The sequence below is a fragment of the Rhea pennata genome, chromosome 1 (genome assembly GCF_028389875.1).
Source record: "Rhea pennata isolate bPtePen1 chromosome 1, bPtePen1.pri, whole genome shotgun sequence".
NCBI lineage: Eukaryota > Metazoa > Chordata > Aves > Rheiformes > Rheidae > Rhea > Rhea pennata.
In genome coordinates this window covers 207,192,939-207,211,970 of record NC_084663.1, presented here as the reverse complement: position 1 = coordinate 207,211,970, position 19,032 = coordinate 207,192,939, and the positions used below count along the sequence as shown (strand labels likewise).

Here is a 19,032-nt window from a genome sequence, read left to right as displayed (position 1 = left end):
CAATGAGCACGGATAATCATGTGGTTAAAGAGGTCATTCATGTTTCTGAAGGAAATTGGATCAAGATGGATTCATCTCAGAAAATATAGGACACAAGCTTCCAGAAGATGGTGACCATGATGTTACCTTTCTCTCCATAAGAACATTTTGTTACAATCAGTGATCACTGGAGTGGAAGCTGATATAGTTCTATGATAAGGGACTTTTTTGGTGATGAGTCTGTTTGAATGCAAGCCAGATCTAGTTCAGTAGGCATTTATCTACATTAGTGTAGAGATGGACCTTATCCCACAGGACAAAGTGCCATTCTGAGACAGCTTTTTAATTTCTTTCTTTGAGAATACTTGATTTTTAACCTGAATAATTTCAACAATCAACTTAACACCACAGGTTCATAAAAATTAGTATCAGTTCCAGTAACAAGAAAGTGAACTTCAATATGAAGCCAAGAGTACACAGCTAAAGTTAGAAAAGATGGTGGGAACTTCTTAAGCCAGCTTTACTGCCAAGGAAAATTGATCTTGTTAGCTCCTCTCTTACTAATGGTCTAGCTAGTTTTTTTGTTGTGTACAGGTGCCAAACTTAAATTGGCAGCTTGCATTTACTATGCCACGGACCACTTCTATGTGATGGCATTCTCACAAACCTGCTAACACTCCTACATTTCCTAACATTTGCATCCTTTTCTAAGTAAAAAGCATATCAATCCTTCTTTACTTGTTTACACAAATTTGTGCCAATAAATATAAAGTCAAATTCTAATCTCTTTTAGATACAAAGTAAACCCGAAGCTATTCCGTTGACTTTAGTGGTGTTGCTCTAGATTTACAAAAGATGACTAGAAATGAGCCCATGACTCTAATGGAATGACTCCTGATTTACATCCATGTTAGATTTACTCCCCACCTACTGTTCTGTAAAGAAAAACAGCTGTGGTCATTTAGAAGAATGGAACAGAAGATGAGAGTGGACTATTCCAATCCTAGGCATGTTATTGTGGACTTCTGTGCAAAATTATATGCTAAGATCAGAAATGAACTAACCGACTGTAGGTGAAATTGTTGAGTTTCTTCTTTGTACAGTACAGTTTTGATGTGTCACCTTTAATGCTACCTCCTAAGAATAAGAGATGGCTGAAAAGCTTAGAATTTCCATTTTTTGTGGGAGAATTCCACATTTGAAATTAGTCTATTCACGGTAACTTCAAACAAAAATCAGTGCCTTCTAATCAGCGCCTCCTAAGTTTTGCACAAAGTGACAAAGGAGCATTTTATTTTTTATTTCTCAAAATGTATATTACTTTCATTATTCATGAATTAACTCATGACAAATGGTATCAAGTCGAGTCATGTCATAGCATTCCACTGTCTGTCACAGTTATGTATCGGTACTGCTGTTCTGTCATGAAATAATGGAATAAAAAAATCAAATACTTCAAAATTTAATTTCATTTTAATAGGACATTTTCCTCTTTTTTTTCTGAAATGAGAGATTTTTCAGGAAAACTTTTCTCAGTATTTTCACTGTGATCTATATGGCTCATGAAAAATGGTTTCTCAAAATGAAGTTTTCCAACAGAAAACTTCTAATTAAAAAAGTTTTAGCCTACAGCCAACATTCCTAATGCAGTTCAGAATTTCAGCCTCTGGGTAAATTTATGATGCACACAGAGAAAATGTTGGCAAGTCCCAGAGGGTCATTACCAAAGAACCAGAAAGACTATTCAGTCCAAACCAGTGTGTATAAGCATCATTTTAAGAAAAAATGGATGGTGACATAGTCTAAATTAGATAATCATAAACTTCCATTTATTACAGCCTCCTAGGCCAAATTCTGCAGCTCTTGCAGCTGCTTCACTGTAGCAAGATTACAGTAATAACTGGAGAAAATATGTAAGATTTAACCCTGAAAAGTTTCCTAGAAGATTGCCAAGGGCAAAAAAACTCCACCAGCATAAGCCAGAAGAACATTACTAACTTCAAAGACCTGCCTGTGAGGATATGGCTTTAAAAATGTTATATTTTCTCCTCCTTTCTATTTTAAAGTAGATGCATCTGACTTGACTTTTCTATAATATGGAATGCTTATTAAAGAAAAATCATTTCTACAGAGACCGAGAGTAAGTATAACAGTCAGATGAACTTAGACATTCAACATGCAAAGCACAATTTGGCCTTGCAAGTCACTGCTGTCCAGACCATATGCCTAGAAAGTCATGCAAAACTAAATTTTATCGTATAAGAAAAACAACTATGCAGCTAGAAAAGCCTGCAAAGCTGTTATAAAGAGGTTATAATAAATAGGTTAACATAATAATGTTATAATAATAAGCATGGACATTAAGCAGTCCACTAAAATGATCAGAGGAGGGAGACTTATTGGAATTGTTCCTCCTTTACTGCGGCACCAAACACCGAAAACACTCTCTGAGCTCTGCATCTCCTCTGGGATCAGATCAACACTTGCTGCCCTTCATTCACTGGCAAATGAGAATTGGAGAAAAACACTACTCATTTCTAATGCATACAGCTCTGTGCCCAGTTCGTTGTACATGGACTTCTCTTGCTTCTGTTGCTAGACTGCAAAACCTCAGTCAATATAATTAAATACTCTTTATTAAAAGATATTCACCTGACCCAACTGCATGTTTAATGAGAACCACCTATGAATTGTCCTAAAAAGTGTCAGGCAGCTTTAATTGTGGATGGTATCATTAGCTTCTCCTGTAGTAAAGGTTGGGCTAGATCCTTATGTGATTTAATTTGCCCTGGCTCCAGCAAAGCTAGTTCAGCTTTGCTGAATTCCTTTCATTGATTTATAGTGCTATCAGCATGAGTAGGATCAGGTTTATGATGCCTTAAAAATATGATTTGTCTCTCATTGAAATCATTGGCAAAACTTTCATTCGCCTCCATGATGTAAGATCTATGCCCTAATGACTGTCTCTAGTACACTGTAATCAAATGAAGGTTTAAAAGGATGTCTGAATGATACAGTTTCCTGTGCTGGCCAGATAATTCAACAGCTCACTGCCATCAGGGACAGTCCTGCTGCTCTGTGCTATCATCTCCATCCTCCAGTCAGTCACTCTCCCCCTTTTTTTGGTACCAGTTCTGGGGCTCATCTTATTATTTCATGAGATAACGTACCTCAGCAGCCTGGAGAAGAAGAAAAAAAAATCTGTTTTCTGCCAAATTAGAGAGTTAAATCAGCTCACAGAAAGCCTGACAAGCAGCATTTAATACAAAGGAGAGCAACAGCGCGGAGCAAGCCAGGAGAAGGAAGTGGAGCTTCCCCTTTCTAGAGGCAAGGAGTTGTTACTTCAGCTCACCAGCTGAAAATCTTGTAGATCTGGAGCCTTACATTTGCAGGAGAAGGGAATTCACCACAGCCACCTCAGCAAAATTTCCCATGCTGAAAAAAATATTCTGTCCCTCTCATGTTCTCTTTAATTGGCTTTATCCCATCTCATAGAGTGACACCCTGAATAAGTGATTGTTCTGCCTTTTAGGAAGAGAGAAATTCTCTTCTGAGAGAAAAGAATTCGGACGAAACCAGAATAAGGCCCAGGCTAATAAAATAAATAAAGTAATATTGCATTATGGTTTTATCCCTGCTAGCTTTACTACTGATATAGAGTTTCTATAGCAAGAAACTATATATTAGATCTTCATATGTATTTAGCATGTGCTTAAACATGTTCTCACCTTTGTCACCGATTAAATGCCTCCCAATTAATTGGTGAGAGGGGGATGGGAGTGCCAATGCTGTTCCTATTACAGAGCTTTTGATCATTGAAATTACTCATGGGCAGATGTTCCATAAAAAGTTGCCCAGAGCCAAAAGAAGTGCTCTGAATATCCCTTCTAAATTATTAGATCAAGTGTTTACAGCACAGTAAGAAATCTTAAGCAGCATTCCAAATCTGATGTAAAAAAATCTAGCTTTTAGCCTAGATTATACAAAGTTCTATCCTCCCTTCATCATACTGATACTTCAGCTGAATATAAGTGAAATAATTAGATTATAATGAAATACAATTAAATATTTTTCAGCTAATATTCACAGGGATTTTATGGTAGGGGGTCTTTCTATATAGCTGATTCCAAGAATCACCAGCTGTGGCCATCGACAAAGAAGACCAAAATTGCTACAATCAGTTCCTGTGAGTTATTGCCTGATTGTCAATGCACATCATTCTATACAGTACATTTGGAAATACTTTATTTTGCTGTTTCCTCTGAGTGACAGCTTGATAATATAACATTCACCATCAGGAAAGTTTCTGTGGGCAAGATTTTTGCTGTGAGATCTTCAGCCATGGCTATTTATGTCACCAGGCAGCATCTTCGACAATCCTGCTCCTTATCTGATCCAAACCTTCAACTATCTGTAGGCATCAACGTGCTTCTCTTTCTCCCCTAAATCAAGACTCACACCCCCAGAAGTCTTACAATTTTCATTACAAGCCAATGCTATTTGCTCCAGCTCTCCTGATGCTCTATTTTCTTCTCTAGCTTCCCTTGAATACCTCAAAAATCTTTATCATAATATTACAATTGGAAATATGGGTAGTTACTATGATATATTGCTTCCTAGGTGCCACAGCTATGGTATGATCCCCTTTATAATTAGCATCTTTTTATGACAGAAGTTTTCCCCTCCTTTGAAGAGATTAATAGACAGGAAAAAGCTTGATGATAGAATATAAAAGCACAAAGAGATTAAATGATTTCATCCAGCAGATCAGATTCACAGTGGGGTCTAAAACTCGTATTTTCAAGTTGACAGAGTATGACTCTACTCATAAGGTATCTGTGATCAGGTTTCAATTAATACTTAATGAAGCCCAGGAGGAGAAAACCTGAACAGCAAAACAATTTGAACTGTGAATATGATTTCCTCATTATATATATTTCTTTTGGGGAAGAAGGGATAATTTTGGACCAGTCCTAGTTTTGTCCTGGGAATTAAACACCGGGAACTAAACAAACATCAATGGCTGGCAGGCACATGTCAGGCTTCATCCAAAAGAATCCATCTTGCAAAGTCAGAAATTGCCCTCTGACATGAGACACAGCATGAAACAGTTGGACTGTTGTGAGATTTGCTTAAAAAACATACTGCTGGTCCAGATTAAAATACTACTTCTTGGTCCAAATAAGTAAATAAAACAGGTGTTCAAAGTGTGTGAGACTTTTCTCAAAGAGAAGAGCTAAGATCTCTCTTTTCACTGCCTTACAATCTTGACAAACTGCAACCATTTTGGGAAAGCGCTGAGGATCAGAACAGTTTTAATAGTCCTTTTTATTTAATTATAATTTGTAAATATGTTTTAATGTCTATTCACTATGTTTCCCCACCCTACAGCTTACAGAAATACTGAGAAACAGACTGCTTTAAGAACCAAATCAGTATGTCAAGAGACGTGATAGAGTCTAGGTTAAACAGCAGGTCTAACATCAGTTTCAAAAATAGATTGGGTGGACAACATACACTTCTGCTTTTATTTTCCTGGAGATTCCCAGAGAAGCCTTGGACAAGATCAAGTTGATTTTTGTTTGGAGTCCTGGCAAGTAGGGAGGAAGCTTTGCTGTGAGGAAGCTGAGAAGGGCAACCCACATCAGAGCTGAGGTGTGAGCAGGCTACCAAGACAGAAGCTGATGGAGAAACTCCCAGTATTTCCCACTTTGGGTTGGTCTGTGTGGCCTTCTCTCAAAGCCTGCATTCAAAGTAATCTTGAAAATAATGTTAATCCACAGATTTTCATGCTGCAAGGATCATCCAATCAACTATTTACCAATTACTTTTGTAAGACCAAAATTTATACTCTGGTGCCTCCTATCAGTGAAAGAATATGTTCTGTAAAGACAAACAATATTAAACGATATTAAAGATGATCATTGTTTGAGTATATGATGAGGTACAATAGCCTGTTTTATCCTAAGAACCTGTAAGTATAGAGATCAAAAAGTGAAAACAAAGTGAGTAAATTTACTCAATGTGAATAAATGTATATGCATAAATGTCTTCAGAGATTAAGTTGCCTTCTAAAAGCTAGACACAATGGACAAAGAAATTTAACAATATAAAGCAATGAAGTAGTACATTTGCTGACATGCTGCATTAGCTACACGGAAGGAGTTTTAATTTAGCTTATTCTGATTTCGTCTTTGCTATACCTTTGAAATGTTTTTAAAACATTTAAATATTTAACATTTTTAAACACTTAAAAACAAAGGAATTTTTAAAACTTTTTTACATGTTTTCCTCAGCTCTTGTCTTAGCAGTTGAACATGAATGAAGAGAAAGTAAACACTTTGATCGTGAGTTTTACTGGAAAAAGAATTATACACATTGTCATATCAGCGTATGATTTCCCTTTCAACATACAGGCTTTGCTGATCCACGCACTGCAATATCGAACATATCTCAGAGCGGTTTGCATAATGCGCTTCACATCTATATGAATGGCTCCATGTCCCAAGTACAAGGCTCTGCAAACGATCCTGTCTTTGTACTGCACCATGCCTTTGTTGATAGGTGAGTTTCATTCTTCTTGGTAAACCTGATTTGTTTTCTGTTTTTACAGAGCACTTTTCACCTATATATCAAAATTGCAAATACTGTACATGCCAAGACACACAGAGTATTTTCAAACATGTAGAATTGAGCTCTGCTGCTGCTTGAGAGCAAGTGTGTTATAACTTTCCTAACCTGCCTGAATGTTCACTGGATTAAATGTCATTTGAAAAATTGACAAAAGCATGTAGCCTTTATTACCAAGGTAAAAATTATTTTTCGATGATGTCATAGTGATTAATATATATGGAAGTGTATGTCAAGGAGTTTGGACCAAAAGTGTGTGACTCATTTTAACAAAACTATAATCAGCTGGAGTAATTCCTTTACATTTCAAATGTCAGTGCTGTTTTAATTTCTCTTCCATAAGGAAAATTCTAGTGTGCTATCCATAAATAAAGAAGTAAAAATTCGTATATCAGTGTGACAAACAAAATTGTGACTCTCTCTTGCTGGAATAAAAGACTACAGCTGTGCAGATGGAGAGGAAAGCAAACAGAGGGATGTCATGTTTATTAATAAGAAAGAGTAGGGGAGTGCAGTTCTGCAAAAAGAGAAGGAAATTGTTATGCTAAGGCATAGAACTGCATCCCAAGATTTAATAGTGGTCTTAAAATTTTCTATATACCTCTATAATATATGTGAATGGCTACAACAATTTACTATGTATGCAAAACTGTGAAGACTAAAGAGCAATAAAGAAGAAAGTTAGCTAAAAGACTGCAAAATCATACATACAACACTTCAAAGTTATGTTGAAATTCACTAGATTTTTCTAAGCCAGTTGCTGCCCAAACAGTTTTGAACACTAATAATAAAAAGGAACAGTTTCTTGTCTGGTGCTTTTATGCTTCACCTTTACCCTGTCTGCAGACCTGGGAAGGCAGCAGCAGACTTTTCAGTTTAAAAGACATAATTCAATTTCAGTAAAAAAAAAGTAAGTCAAACCAACACCAGTCCAGGATCTAGCCCTAGGAAAGTAGAGTTTTTTTTGTTTTGAGGGTTTTTTTTTTTTTTTTTTTTTGTAAATAAAAATATTCAACTCTTTCAAAAATTGGTGCCATTCCCTCTCAGAAAGATTCCTATATGTCTGAAAGATTGATCTGTTCAAATCTTCCTTTTCGACTCATCCTGCTCTTTTATCAAGTCACTCAGTTGACTATCTATGTTAGAAAATTGGGTGCCTTGAGCTTTGGAGAAATTCATATCCAGGAAAGAACTATCTCCCAACAAAAACTTGGTTGATTCTTTCATACATTTGTATGTCTGGAAACCTACTGAGTGAGACCTAGCTTGCATACAGCAAGGAGCTTATTCAGATGGAAAAGAAAATGGTTTCTTTACTTAGTCATTGAGGCATGCAGAACAGTAGGGATGCAGATTACATCCTGAAGACATCATCTTGCAATGATGTTCTTTAATCTCAGGCAGTTCACACTAAAACATTCATATAGAAGATAGCAGTAGGTATGAAAGACAAGCTGGGTCTTTTTATCCTCAGTTTATATATTCAATGAGCCTAATAGTTGTGTTCTTCATACTTTGCCCATCTAAAAACAGGGCATCAATCTAAGCAGGTCACCCAGCATCAGTATGATGGTTCCTTCGAAAGATGACCTATCTATCTTTTGTTCCTATTGCTGTATGGTATAATTAGTCTTTGGAGGTGTCAGTTTTGGAGCTCTTCTCTGTGAATAGCTTTTTTCAGAACATTTTAAAAGTCAAACAATGTATCTTGGCTGCAGTTTAGCATATCCACCTTTTAACTGCTTAGCAGGATGGACACACAAGGGTTTCAAGTGTGGTTACTTATTTCAAGTCTGGCACCTGGAAATTAACTTTCCAGTGTCTATGTTATAAAAAACTGGATCGTTTGAACATTTAGAGAAAAGGCACACTGAAGGAAAAGCATTATGCTTTGTAATATCAAAACGACACTCTTTTCCTTAGATAGTCACACTTGTATAAGACCTACGCATCTCTTAACTCCCACTCAGTGCAGGGTTTAAGTAGTACCTTGGTCTTCATGCTGACCCCTCCCACAGAGAAATTTCAGTTGCAGTTGTTATGAGCCTCTGGAAATGCTTTTCATAACTGTAATTGTTATCCATTTAGAAGGCACAACTATCTGCAACAGATAATGTTATTATATTCTACTGATATAGAGGAAACAAATCACTGCACAGGCACTGTGCGGACAGTGCAGAAAGCCATGATGCAGCCTCATCCCATCTGTGGCAGAATTTTACCAGTGATTTGTAGCTGCTGTGTATATGGGCCTTAGCACACATGGATGTAAAAACTGATAATAATGCTGCCTTTTGTATAAGTGACAGAAGTGCATTAGCATGATTAGGGTTACTTAGCAGCCTTATCCATGACAGATTAATCATGCTTTTAGTTATAATTAATAAGTAGGTGACTGATAGGTAAGTACAGTACATTTAAAAAAACTGTTCCTCTCCTACATAGACTTTAAATCTGAAGGGCTGAGAAGTTCTTTTCTGAGAGGCAAGCAAGCATACAAAGAACAGAGGATAACGGGAGAAACAGTCTTACTGCAGAAGAAACTTTTTTATTTTTTTAATCTATACTAACTCTTCTGGTCTGGACAAAGCACTTTTGAACTGATTGCTTACCACTGCATTGGTACACTGACGTACTTTAACTAACTAACTGTTCTGCCTACTAGCCTATCCTCTCCAGGCCTTGGTGAGGACAGCAGTGCTGTAAGGCAGGAGTTTGTTGGCAAGGGGTGGAAAAGGATTAGAGACAGGCAACTGCAGGTCTGCCAGGTCTTGCAAAGGCAGTGAACAGCTCTGTGTCAGACAATCAAGAGTGGTTCAGTGCTTTGAGCATCTGTGCAGGACTTAGAAGAGGGATTCCTCACTCCACTGTGAATTTCTTGTGTGAAACTGAGCATGTAGTTTGCTTTCCAAAACTCACGTCTCCTGGAGGTGTATTTCCCTCCCGTTGATTTAATCAAGAAAGAGAGACCTAAAGACTTTTGAGGAGCTGTTGATCTGAGCTTCAGCTAACCCATCTGCAAAGTGGGTGATACTAAATGCCTACGCAACAGGGATGCTGTCAGGGTAAATGCATTAACGACTGTGAAATGCTCAGTTACGACCATAATAGGAGTGATAGAAGTAAGGCAATAGATCATTGGAACTGATTTTATGTAGAAACATATGGTACAGAGGAGGATAAACAAGTGTATATGGAATTTGCTGACAGGTGTGAGCCAAACGCTAGGAGTTATCTTCCAAATGGAGCAACAGTCAGCTCCCATCTGCTGCTCACCCCAGCATTACCTACCAGGCCTAATGCACAGGAAAAGGAAAGGGTGGATGGGACAGAGGAGAATCTGAGAAGATCTTTCAGGTGGAGAGGAAAGCATTTGCTCACCAAAACTCTCCTTTTCTCAGGCTATTCCCTTCCAGTAGGGCAGAAGTATCAGGGTACCCAGGCAGGGTTGTTTCCCTGGCAGGATTTCGCTTCCAGGCAGGATTGCTTTCCTTTGATAAATCAGGTTCCTCACCTCATGTTTGCTAGCTAGCAGATCAAGAGATTAAACCCCCATGCTGGAAAGCAGGTGACTACCCTGAAAATTATTAATTGTTAATTGACCGGCTTAAAAAAAACACACAGATTCAACAAAATATATATTCAGCAAAAAAGAAAGCTTTTTTAGCTCCATGAAGCATTTCTCTTAATTGCAAATTTCTTGCCATTCAGATATGCTCTACAGTCAGCACAAGGGAATAACAAGGGAGGAGTAAGCCCACTCAAGCTGGAAGGAGCAGCTGCAAAAGCAAGAGCCTACAGTCACAGTAGAGCTCACTAGGGTGTTTTCTGAGCTCTGAAAAGGATTTATTTCTTCTGTGCTGACTCTTCCAGTTCCTCCTTCCCCATTACCGCATAGGATCTTCAGCTGACTCTCCCTGCACCTCCGTCTTTTGTTTCTCCCATCTTTCTTCTCACTTGTTCTGTACTTTTTCTCTCCGTTCAGCTTTTCTTTTGCATCCCACCCAACATTTCTCCTCACAAACAGCAAGAATAACTAAATAGCAACCAGGAAAATATATTGCTGTTAATTGCTGTTAGAGATCTCCATACTATTTTATGCTTCTTTAGCAGCCAGTACAACAGGGCACCAATGCTAATCTAGTTTCTGTGCTCTGCAGTAGTGGATAGGGTTTATTATAATAGTATGGATGACTTTCAGAGGCACTGATTTTGGTACAAATAATTTACTAATGATTTTCTAGAAATGCACAGTGTGATACAGACTTTCATTCTCTTTCCACACAACATCTCTAAGATTCAGTCTTGTTAGATGATTTTTGTTCATCTAGAATGGTTTTTCAGGTTGTGAAAGTGATACACCTTTTTCTCCAGCCTTAATGAACATGCAGTTCAAAATTTTGCTGCAAACGTGTTATATTAGCTGAGTGCTCTGACTCGGTATTCCCCTCTGTTTGTACCCTTCTACCATTTGTTTGCTCTTTGTCATATCAGACTTGAGCTGCTGGTCTTTACTTTCAAGGCCCTTCTCTGCCCATTCCCAAATCATTCCATATTTATTGCTATGGAATTCGCTCATCCCATCAACAAGTTTATAGTGTCAATCTCTGTCTTACATCTGTTCAGCATTCAGACAAGTCTCTCCGTGCTCCTCCTGGTTGGGAACTGCTCACCCTAGACATCCACAATTCTTATCTTAGTCGTGATGCCTGCAGAAAAGCTGGGGTGTTGGTAAGCTAAAACCTCCGCTCTGTAGGCTACCCAGTACTGCCCCAAGGCACTGTTTCCTTGTACTCATCCCGCCTGTCTGTATCCATCTATTGTTTTTTGTCTCATGTATAAATTATAACTTCTTTGATGAAAGGACTGTCCAAGTGTTTTGGTCTGTGCAGCTCCTGGCATAATTACTCTTACCATCCGACTAGGACTCAAAGGTGCTAAACCAGTGCGAGCACCAGGAAAGAGCCACTACTTCTTTTGCAATTCAATGAAGTGGCAATAACGAGAGACACCCAGGCAGCCCTGTGTTGATCTGGGTTCAGTAGTGACTCCTTCACTTACTGCCACACAGGACTAATTTCTTGCACTAAGGAAACAAAAGCCTTCAGGTGTTTGTATATGCATGCAAACCTGTGCACACATGCAGACTGCACCAAAAGCAGTCCAAATCAAGCATAATATCATGCAGGGAGTGGAAACACTGTCACCTGCAGCCACTCTAACACTTCCAAACGGATGCAGAGGAAACTCTCCTAGATATCAGCCTCAGAGCCCCATGAAAATGCCACTAATTCTACTTGATCGAGACAAGTGTCTCTGGGCTGTTCTGCAACATCAGCTGCAGCAGAATCTTCTGCAGGATGCTGCAGTAACTCATCCTGCTTCAGTGGCAGGCTGGAGCGGGGAGCATTAGGAAATGCTAGACTCCAGCTTACCCCAGACTCTAACAATGAAATGTTACTTATCACATTGATTACCAATGAAGTGTTAAATTGAAAAGTATGTATGGAGCAATCGGTTTAAAAATAGATCAGAAAACAAAAATTACACACCCAGATTTGCATGCCAGCAACACCCCATCTACTAACTTAACCGAATGGACATTTTCAGTCCTTGTGGAAATAATACACTCATTCTCTTGCCAGTTCTTTCATTTCCTCCTTAAAAAAAAAAAAAAAAAAAAAAAAAAAAAAAAAAGTCAACATTACATCAAGAAGTGATTTTGTGGGAAAATATTCTAAGAAGAAATTTGATTTTCACTCACAGGAGATGTCAAAATAAAAGCCTCTTATTTTTACTGTGTTTTTGAAACAGAACATTTTCATTTTCTCTTAAATGTCATCTCAGGTTTTTAAAAACAAAAAATGGCACAAGAAAAAGCAAGTTGTTCTCTTGTTTTGAAATGTTGACAGGAAACAAGAACTTTTTTTAGCAGCTCAAAACTATTTGCTTCAAGAATTTGGAACATTTTGAGTGAAATCATTCAAAAAGGATCATTAGAAATTCTTGTAAGGCAACACTGGTTTTCCAGACTTGTTTAATACATGAAATAAGAGTCATTCCCTTCCTTGAACTGTCTCCAGTTGGAGACAACACAGACAAAGCATGAGGCAAAGGAAGTATTATCCCCATTTGGTATTTGGAAAATATAGGCACACAGAAACAAGTGACTTAAGCACAGCTAGCATGGAGGTTGTAATGCAATAGCATTGCCATTAATAATAAAGCAGTGTAAAAATGGAGAAGTCACTACATAAATCACAGAGTGTGATTAATTTTCCCTCTTGATATGGGCACAGCAAGGCTCATTGCTTTTTTGAGGTATGTTTGCAAAAAAATGATGACCCAGGCTAAAAGTCATATTTTTCTGGAACTGAATGAACAGTGGCTTGGAGCCATATCAAAACTGTTAGATAAAGGCAGGTCAAGAGGATGCATTAGCAATATACTTCCTCCCACAGTAACATAAACCCACAGTCTTACCACATCATGTCAGCTTAGAGTCTTTCTTACACCATATCCTTCCAAGTGCCTGCGTAAGTGCAGTCAATGAGGTGAAGTTCTTTCCATAATTGTCCCTGTCAGGAGGGAGAAACACGGTTAAGATCTCTGCACTGTGACAAAGTATGAACATCACTGGGATAACCAATTTTTAAAAGTCCAGGCCCTGGGAAGTGTTGCTGACCTAAGAATATTCCATGCTGCTTCCAGAACTGGGTTGAGATGATAGTATGTAGCTGGACAGCCCCTAATGCTCCCATATACTACCTTACCCCATAAGTTTTTGCATTTCCTAATATATTCTTTGATATCTAGCAGCTGGGTGAAATCTTGTGGAAGCTGGTAGGCGTGACAGTCATTTTGCACTCAGGATAAATGTCCATATCTTTTATGTTGCCCTTTGGAATGAAAAATCTGGAAGATAAAGTGCCACTGCCCGCAAAAGGGGGTCTGTTCTCACAGTGGGGCAGAAACGTGAGTGTTGGGTTGGGAGGCATCAGTGAGGGCTGCATGGTGTTAGTGGGACTGCAGGCATATACTGAATGTGTGCAAGACCAGTAAAGAGGGAAAAAAGAAAAAACACTTCAGAAGTAGACAGAGGAGGCAACAGGAAGCCGAGGACAGTTGGAGAAGCACGTAAATATGAGCATTGTGGGGTATTTGCATAATATGCCAAGAAGCCCCAATAAAATGTTATGCCTGTAGGGCTATGAATAGTGGAGAGCTCTGCTTAGGAGATTACACTGGTTCTCAGAGAGAAGTGCTGTGCTAATGCAGGGGGCAACCTTGTACCTTGGAAACACAGCAAGACAGCATGAGCATGGAGCTGTTTACCTGTTAACACTGCCTTTTAACACGTTGACTATCTACAAACATGTAGGCCTGCATCAGAGAGGCAGCTTTCCCTCTAAGGAAACACAGAGCCAGCCTTGGCTAAGCTTTATTCTTGGGCTACACAGTGCAGACCTGTGCTTTTGATCTCCACATATAGTCAGGAAAGGCAGACTAATGACTAGCTCAACCATAAACACATCTGCTGAAACACCTATTTGTGTTTTGATCAGACGAATCCATCCCAAATATATATATATATATACACACATATATATATGCTCAATACCTAACACAAAGGGTTGACCTAAACTCAAGTTTCCAAAGGTTATTATAATACAAACACTCACAATATACATAATGCTTATGGTGCCTGCTTGTGTGTGTAAAACTGAGGCTGGGAAAGTTATTTCCCCATCTTCAAAGCCCTCAGGGAAATTAATTGCTTTTCTTGCAAAGTCTCCCGGGTGGCAGTTGCTTGTTAGACTTTTTCTCCCTGCCTGGCATGTATTACAGAGCCCACGTTGAGAAGAGAGCTCTGACAAGTATGCCTGATGTACTTCCCACCAGTGGGCTCTGCAGCATGGGAATGTGCTGGCCAGTGGGGAAACCCAGCTCTTGCTCTTCTCAGATGAGTAACAAAATTGCTTCTGCACTGGCCGCTGTTGTGTTAGGATCCACCAAATCACAGAATCCAGCACTGTTTTACAAGGCAGAATATCAGAGAAGGGAAACTAGTCTCAAGCAATTTCATTTTAGGGTAGGCTGGAAGAGACATTGGTCACAAGCTTTACTGGTACCCACAGGCTCCTACCCCAAGTATGAGATAGACAGCAGATCAGCAGTGAAGAAGTGGGAAACTCGAGCACAGAATATTTTAGAAATTATAGCAGAGAAGGATTTGTTTTAATTTTGCTTTCCTTTGGGGATGTCTACAAATTTCTTTGCAGGAGGACACAAACTTGCTCATTCTCATGTAGCCCTCATGTAGCTGCACTCAGCGGGCCCTGAACTGGAGCTGATAACCATCCCCTCTTCACCTCTTAGGCTTAGTATCATGTTCACCAGAGCTACTTAGCTTGTTTGAAGGAGCTGACTCACTCAAAGTGGGCTCAGTATGTGGGTAGAGCGAGTTCTCATCTACTGCAAAATACCACATAAATATATCCATAGAAAACAGAGTGTAAGTGGGAAGGTTGGGGTTGCTGAGAAACACAGCTCCCCAGTATCTCTCCTTTAATATCCTTGTGTCTGGGGCTGAAATGCAGACTGTACGCTGAGAAACTGAAGCTGGGCTATTACACCTGCTATTACACCTGTTTTGGTAAGGAAGTTAGGGTTCCTGCTACGGCAATTCCCAAGCACCCAAAGGGACTCGGAGAATCACACCTCAGGTCTCTCTAACCCATAGCATGTCCCCACTGGTGGCCAGGAACAGATGGATAGGGAAGAAATACAGGTTTACAGCAACCCTCCTCCTGCTTTGCCCATCTGATAGGCAAGGCCAAGCCTGTTTCGTGCACTTAAAGTTGCAGATGCATCTTAACTAACCCACACTCCTTTAGGCAAGCACATTGGCAATCCACAGATAGTCTGTACAGAATCAGAGGCAGAAGGAAACAGAGACAAGAAACAGTCTGCAGAGGGAAACTTTCTTGGTATTAATTATACATATATAAAACCTATAGTGCTGTAGATCCACCTTGTTTCAGGGGAATGGGTAAAGGAAGGTTAAACAGACATCTTGTGGAATATATGCATAATACAATAGTTGGCAATCTCGCCTGCCATGTCGTTATTCAGGTTAGATGTTCGTAATGGACAATTCTGCTCTTAAAATCAATAAAATAGGAGCTTCAGTTCAAATAGTTTGATTTAAAGAGCATGTTTCACATCACTGTTATGGCAAGATTTTAGTTCACTGAATGTAGTTATAAAATGGATTGCTTTGCACACTACTACTTGTTATGCAAGTGATTAGTGTTTTTTAAAAGGAAAGGTTACTTTGCCCAGAAAATGGGCATGAGTAATATTGTTAGTCTTCATTTATTCTTATAATGCTAGAGAAGGAGAAAGCTCTCTCTGTGACACAGCGATCAAGACAAACTCTAATGCAGACAGCCAGTATAGCACTGAATTTCCTTCCTGCAGCACTTCTGCAATAATAGCTGCCATAATTGTTCAAATTGTAAAAAATCACAAGAAAACATGGTACTTTTCTCACCCACGTGTAGGTGCCTTCTATTCATCAAAAGAAATTATCCCTTTGCAGCCGTAGATGTGATTTATATATTACATGCCCTTGTGAACCTCAACAATGACAATCTCTCAGTCTCAAAAGAAATGAGTTACAGAGCACAGGAGTGGGCTTGATAGAGTCAGTCCAGCTATCTCCACGGCAGTCCATTTTAATCTGCTTGTTATCTTTCCCTTCAGGAAAAACTAGTTATTAAACTTTGGAGCAATTGGCATTTGTACTATCTCTTACTTCAAGTGATGTTTTTCTGCTAGCGGCAAACTGTGGTAATGACAAACCTGAGAAAGTTAACGCAGGAAACACACTCCAGCAAATGTTAACTCTCTTTTTCATGCAACACATCATTGCATTTGTAGTTCCTTACTTACAAAGGACAGAGGCACACCTCATATACACCTTGATTTTTACAGTATCAGAGAACATCAGGGACATAAATCTGAATAAGAAATTAATGCTTAAAGCCAAAAATTGCCTTGCTTTGACAGTAAGTGGTGAAATAACACACATTATGACAGCTATTTTAAGGAACTATAATCCTTCTCCTGCATGGAGCTAGAGGCACTGCTGACTTTCACTGGTATAAAGCTGAGCCTAACTCAACTAAGAAAAGTGATAGAGTTTAGATCAGATATCTGACTGAATCTCAGCCCAGCTAAGCCTGACCTTAAGTCACCCTTTTTTCTAGGAAAGGTGTAGAATAAGCTTCAGCAGCAGCTGGCTTACTCTATCAATAACTGGATTACAATAAGGCAACCACCTAGTCCCACTTTAGACTATATTCATATTTTTCTGCACAAATTCCTAGACAACTTACAACGCTGAGCTCCTGCCATTAGTACAATGAGGGATGTGCTTATCTATTCCCTCCTTCTCCAGTAAGAATAAAGTTCTTTACATTGTAATTCATCAGCAACCGATCAAATATGGGCTGGACTCAGTACTTATTAGTCTGAGAAAAGTCCCTGAAAGTCCCTGAAAAGGGAGAGGAGGAGGATCTTTCAGTCGGATTCATTGACTGGAATACTGAGTTAGAAGGCTGCCCAGTATGTTAGGATTTGTTGGACAGCAGCCATGCCCCAGACTTACTTACCTGCTGTGGGATCAAAGCCCTAAGCAGCCGTATGGGTTTCCTGGGAAAAGTTAGGTATTTTGGAATATGACTCCTGGGAGTCAGCACAGTAAATGGGGAAGAGAAGTTGGGCATTCAGCAGCTCTCTCTGCAAGAGGAACAGCACTTATTCCTACTTTGCTAGCAGCTATGTTTCTCTTCTGGACTCGGGTATCTAAGCAGCTTTTTCTCACGGCAGAGGTTGGAGGAGCTGCAACCTGTTTTATTCTAAAAGAAAACCAGTTAGAGCACTACATTATTGGAGCAGTGACTGGAACGTGCATTGCCCTCTGCACCCATGTGGGCATGCTGAGTAGCAGGGAGAGACTCAACCACATATTCTCCAGCTGGCTATGGTTACTTCAATTTTTGACATAAAGAGAAACAATTTCAGCTATAACGGCTGAAGATCCTTTCTCTTCTCCTAATCCAAGAGGGATGTTGAGGGCATTTTACAGATAAGGGGGGAGCTGTTCTAAATTACGTTACTAAAGGGAAGATATCTCATATCCCAGGTGATCACAGTAACCTTGAAGCTTTCAATAGAGTCAGACTGAGCAAAGGAAGAAGCATTGGTTGTCTCTTAGATAGGATTGATCATGCTGGATTATGCCTGTATTCTCTCCCTCCTTTTGTTTCCTTTATCTGTCTCTCTCCAAGCTCCCAGTTTGTGGCCTGCCACAAATGAGAACAAAAGAGGTGGAAGGAAGTGCAGATGCTTGCAGTGGGATGGTGAAGCAGGCCAGTGCCGAGATCCTCAGATGCCACGTGGCTCTCCAGTTCTGTGACACTTTCATAGGGAGTTTAAAGATGTCAGTATGGTACACATTATTATGACACATCCAGAGGACTGCCCTTTGGGAAGCAGCCTGCAGCCAATGTCAGTCTGGTTAGATAAGCAAGGTCCTTCATATTGCCTGTGCATTGCCCCTCACTATTGCAGGTGGTCTAGTTCACTCCGGTCAACGAAAGCAAATCATTTTCTTATTTAAGAAGGTGGAGTAAAGATGAACAATATGCCAGGCCAGACCTTCACTGAAAAAGAGTATTCATATTTGGGTTCCTCCACCTCTGCTGCTCCTCCATACTCCTTCATTAGTGGAGCTGAGCTTTTAATCACATAAACTAACAAAGCAGTATAGCTTATATTTGAAAGGAAACCCTCGATAAACTGAGCACTGGATTTCTTTGGCTCTTTCCACACTGGTCAATAAGGAGGCTTTTGTATAACCTTTGGGGACATGATACCTGACTGCTAGCAGTGAAGCACACTCAGCATGGGCTGAGCAGTCCTTGATCCCCTTTGACATTACAGCTCACCAAGACCAAGACATGCGGGTTCTGGACGAACGTGCAGCCAAAATTGTCCTTGTCCAGGATATCAACACATATAGAAGAATAGAATGAGAAATAGTCAGGTAGGAAGGGACCTGAACTTGATAGGAGAGCCAAATTGTCCCAGGAAATACTTAGATCAGATCCCAGAATCACAGTGGCCAGTTGCAGAGAAACTTGTAAGCAAGTGCCCTGTGTGTGAGTGGAGCCAACAAGGTTATGATCAGTTCTTAGCTGCTATATATAACCAAAACTGGTGAGTCCTTTACTCACCTTTTTCTGAGTCCAGAAAGACCATCACAGCCAGGTATCTTTTTGGAGCATGCAATGGTGTTACCCACAGCCAGAGTAAATGACACACAAATGTAGAATAGCTAGTAAGTGTGATATT

General features: G+C 39.5%; 1 protein-coding gene across 1 annotated transcript in view; it reads left to right on the top strand.

The window, feature by feature from the left end:
- TYR (tyrosinase) overlaps positions 1-19,032 on the top strand; it is a 55,809-nt gene that overhangs the window by 15,448 nt on the left and 21,329 nt on the right. The window contains exon 3 of the mRNA XM_062577999.1: positions 6,396-6,543. Within this exon, the coding sequence (XP_062433983.1) occupies positions 6,396-6,543 (148 nt within the window). The remainder of the gene's footprint in view (positions 1-6,395; positions 6,544-19,032) is intronic.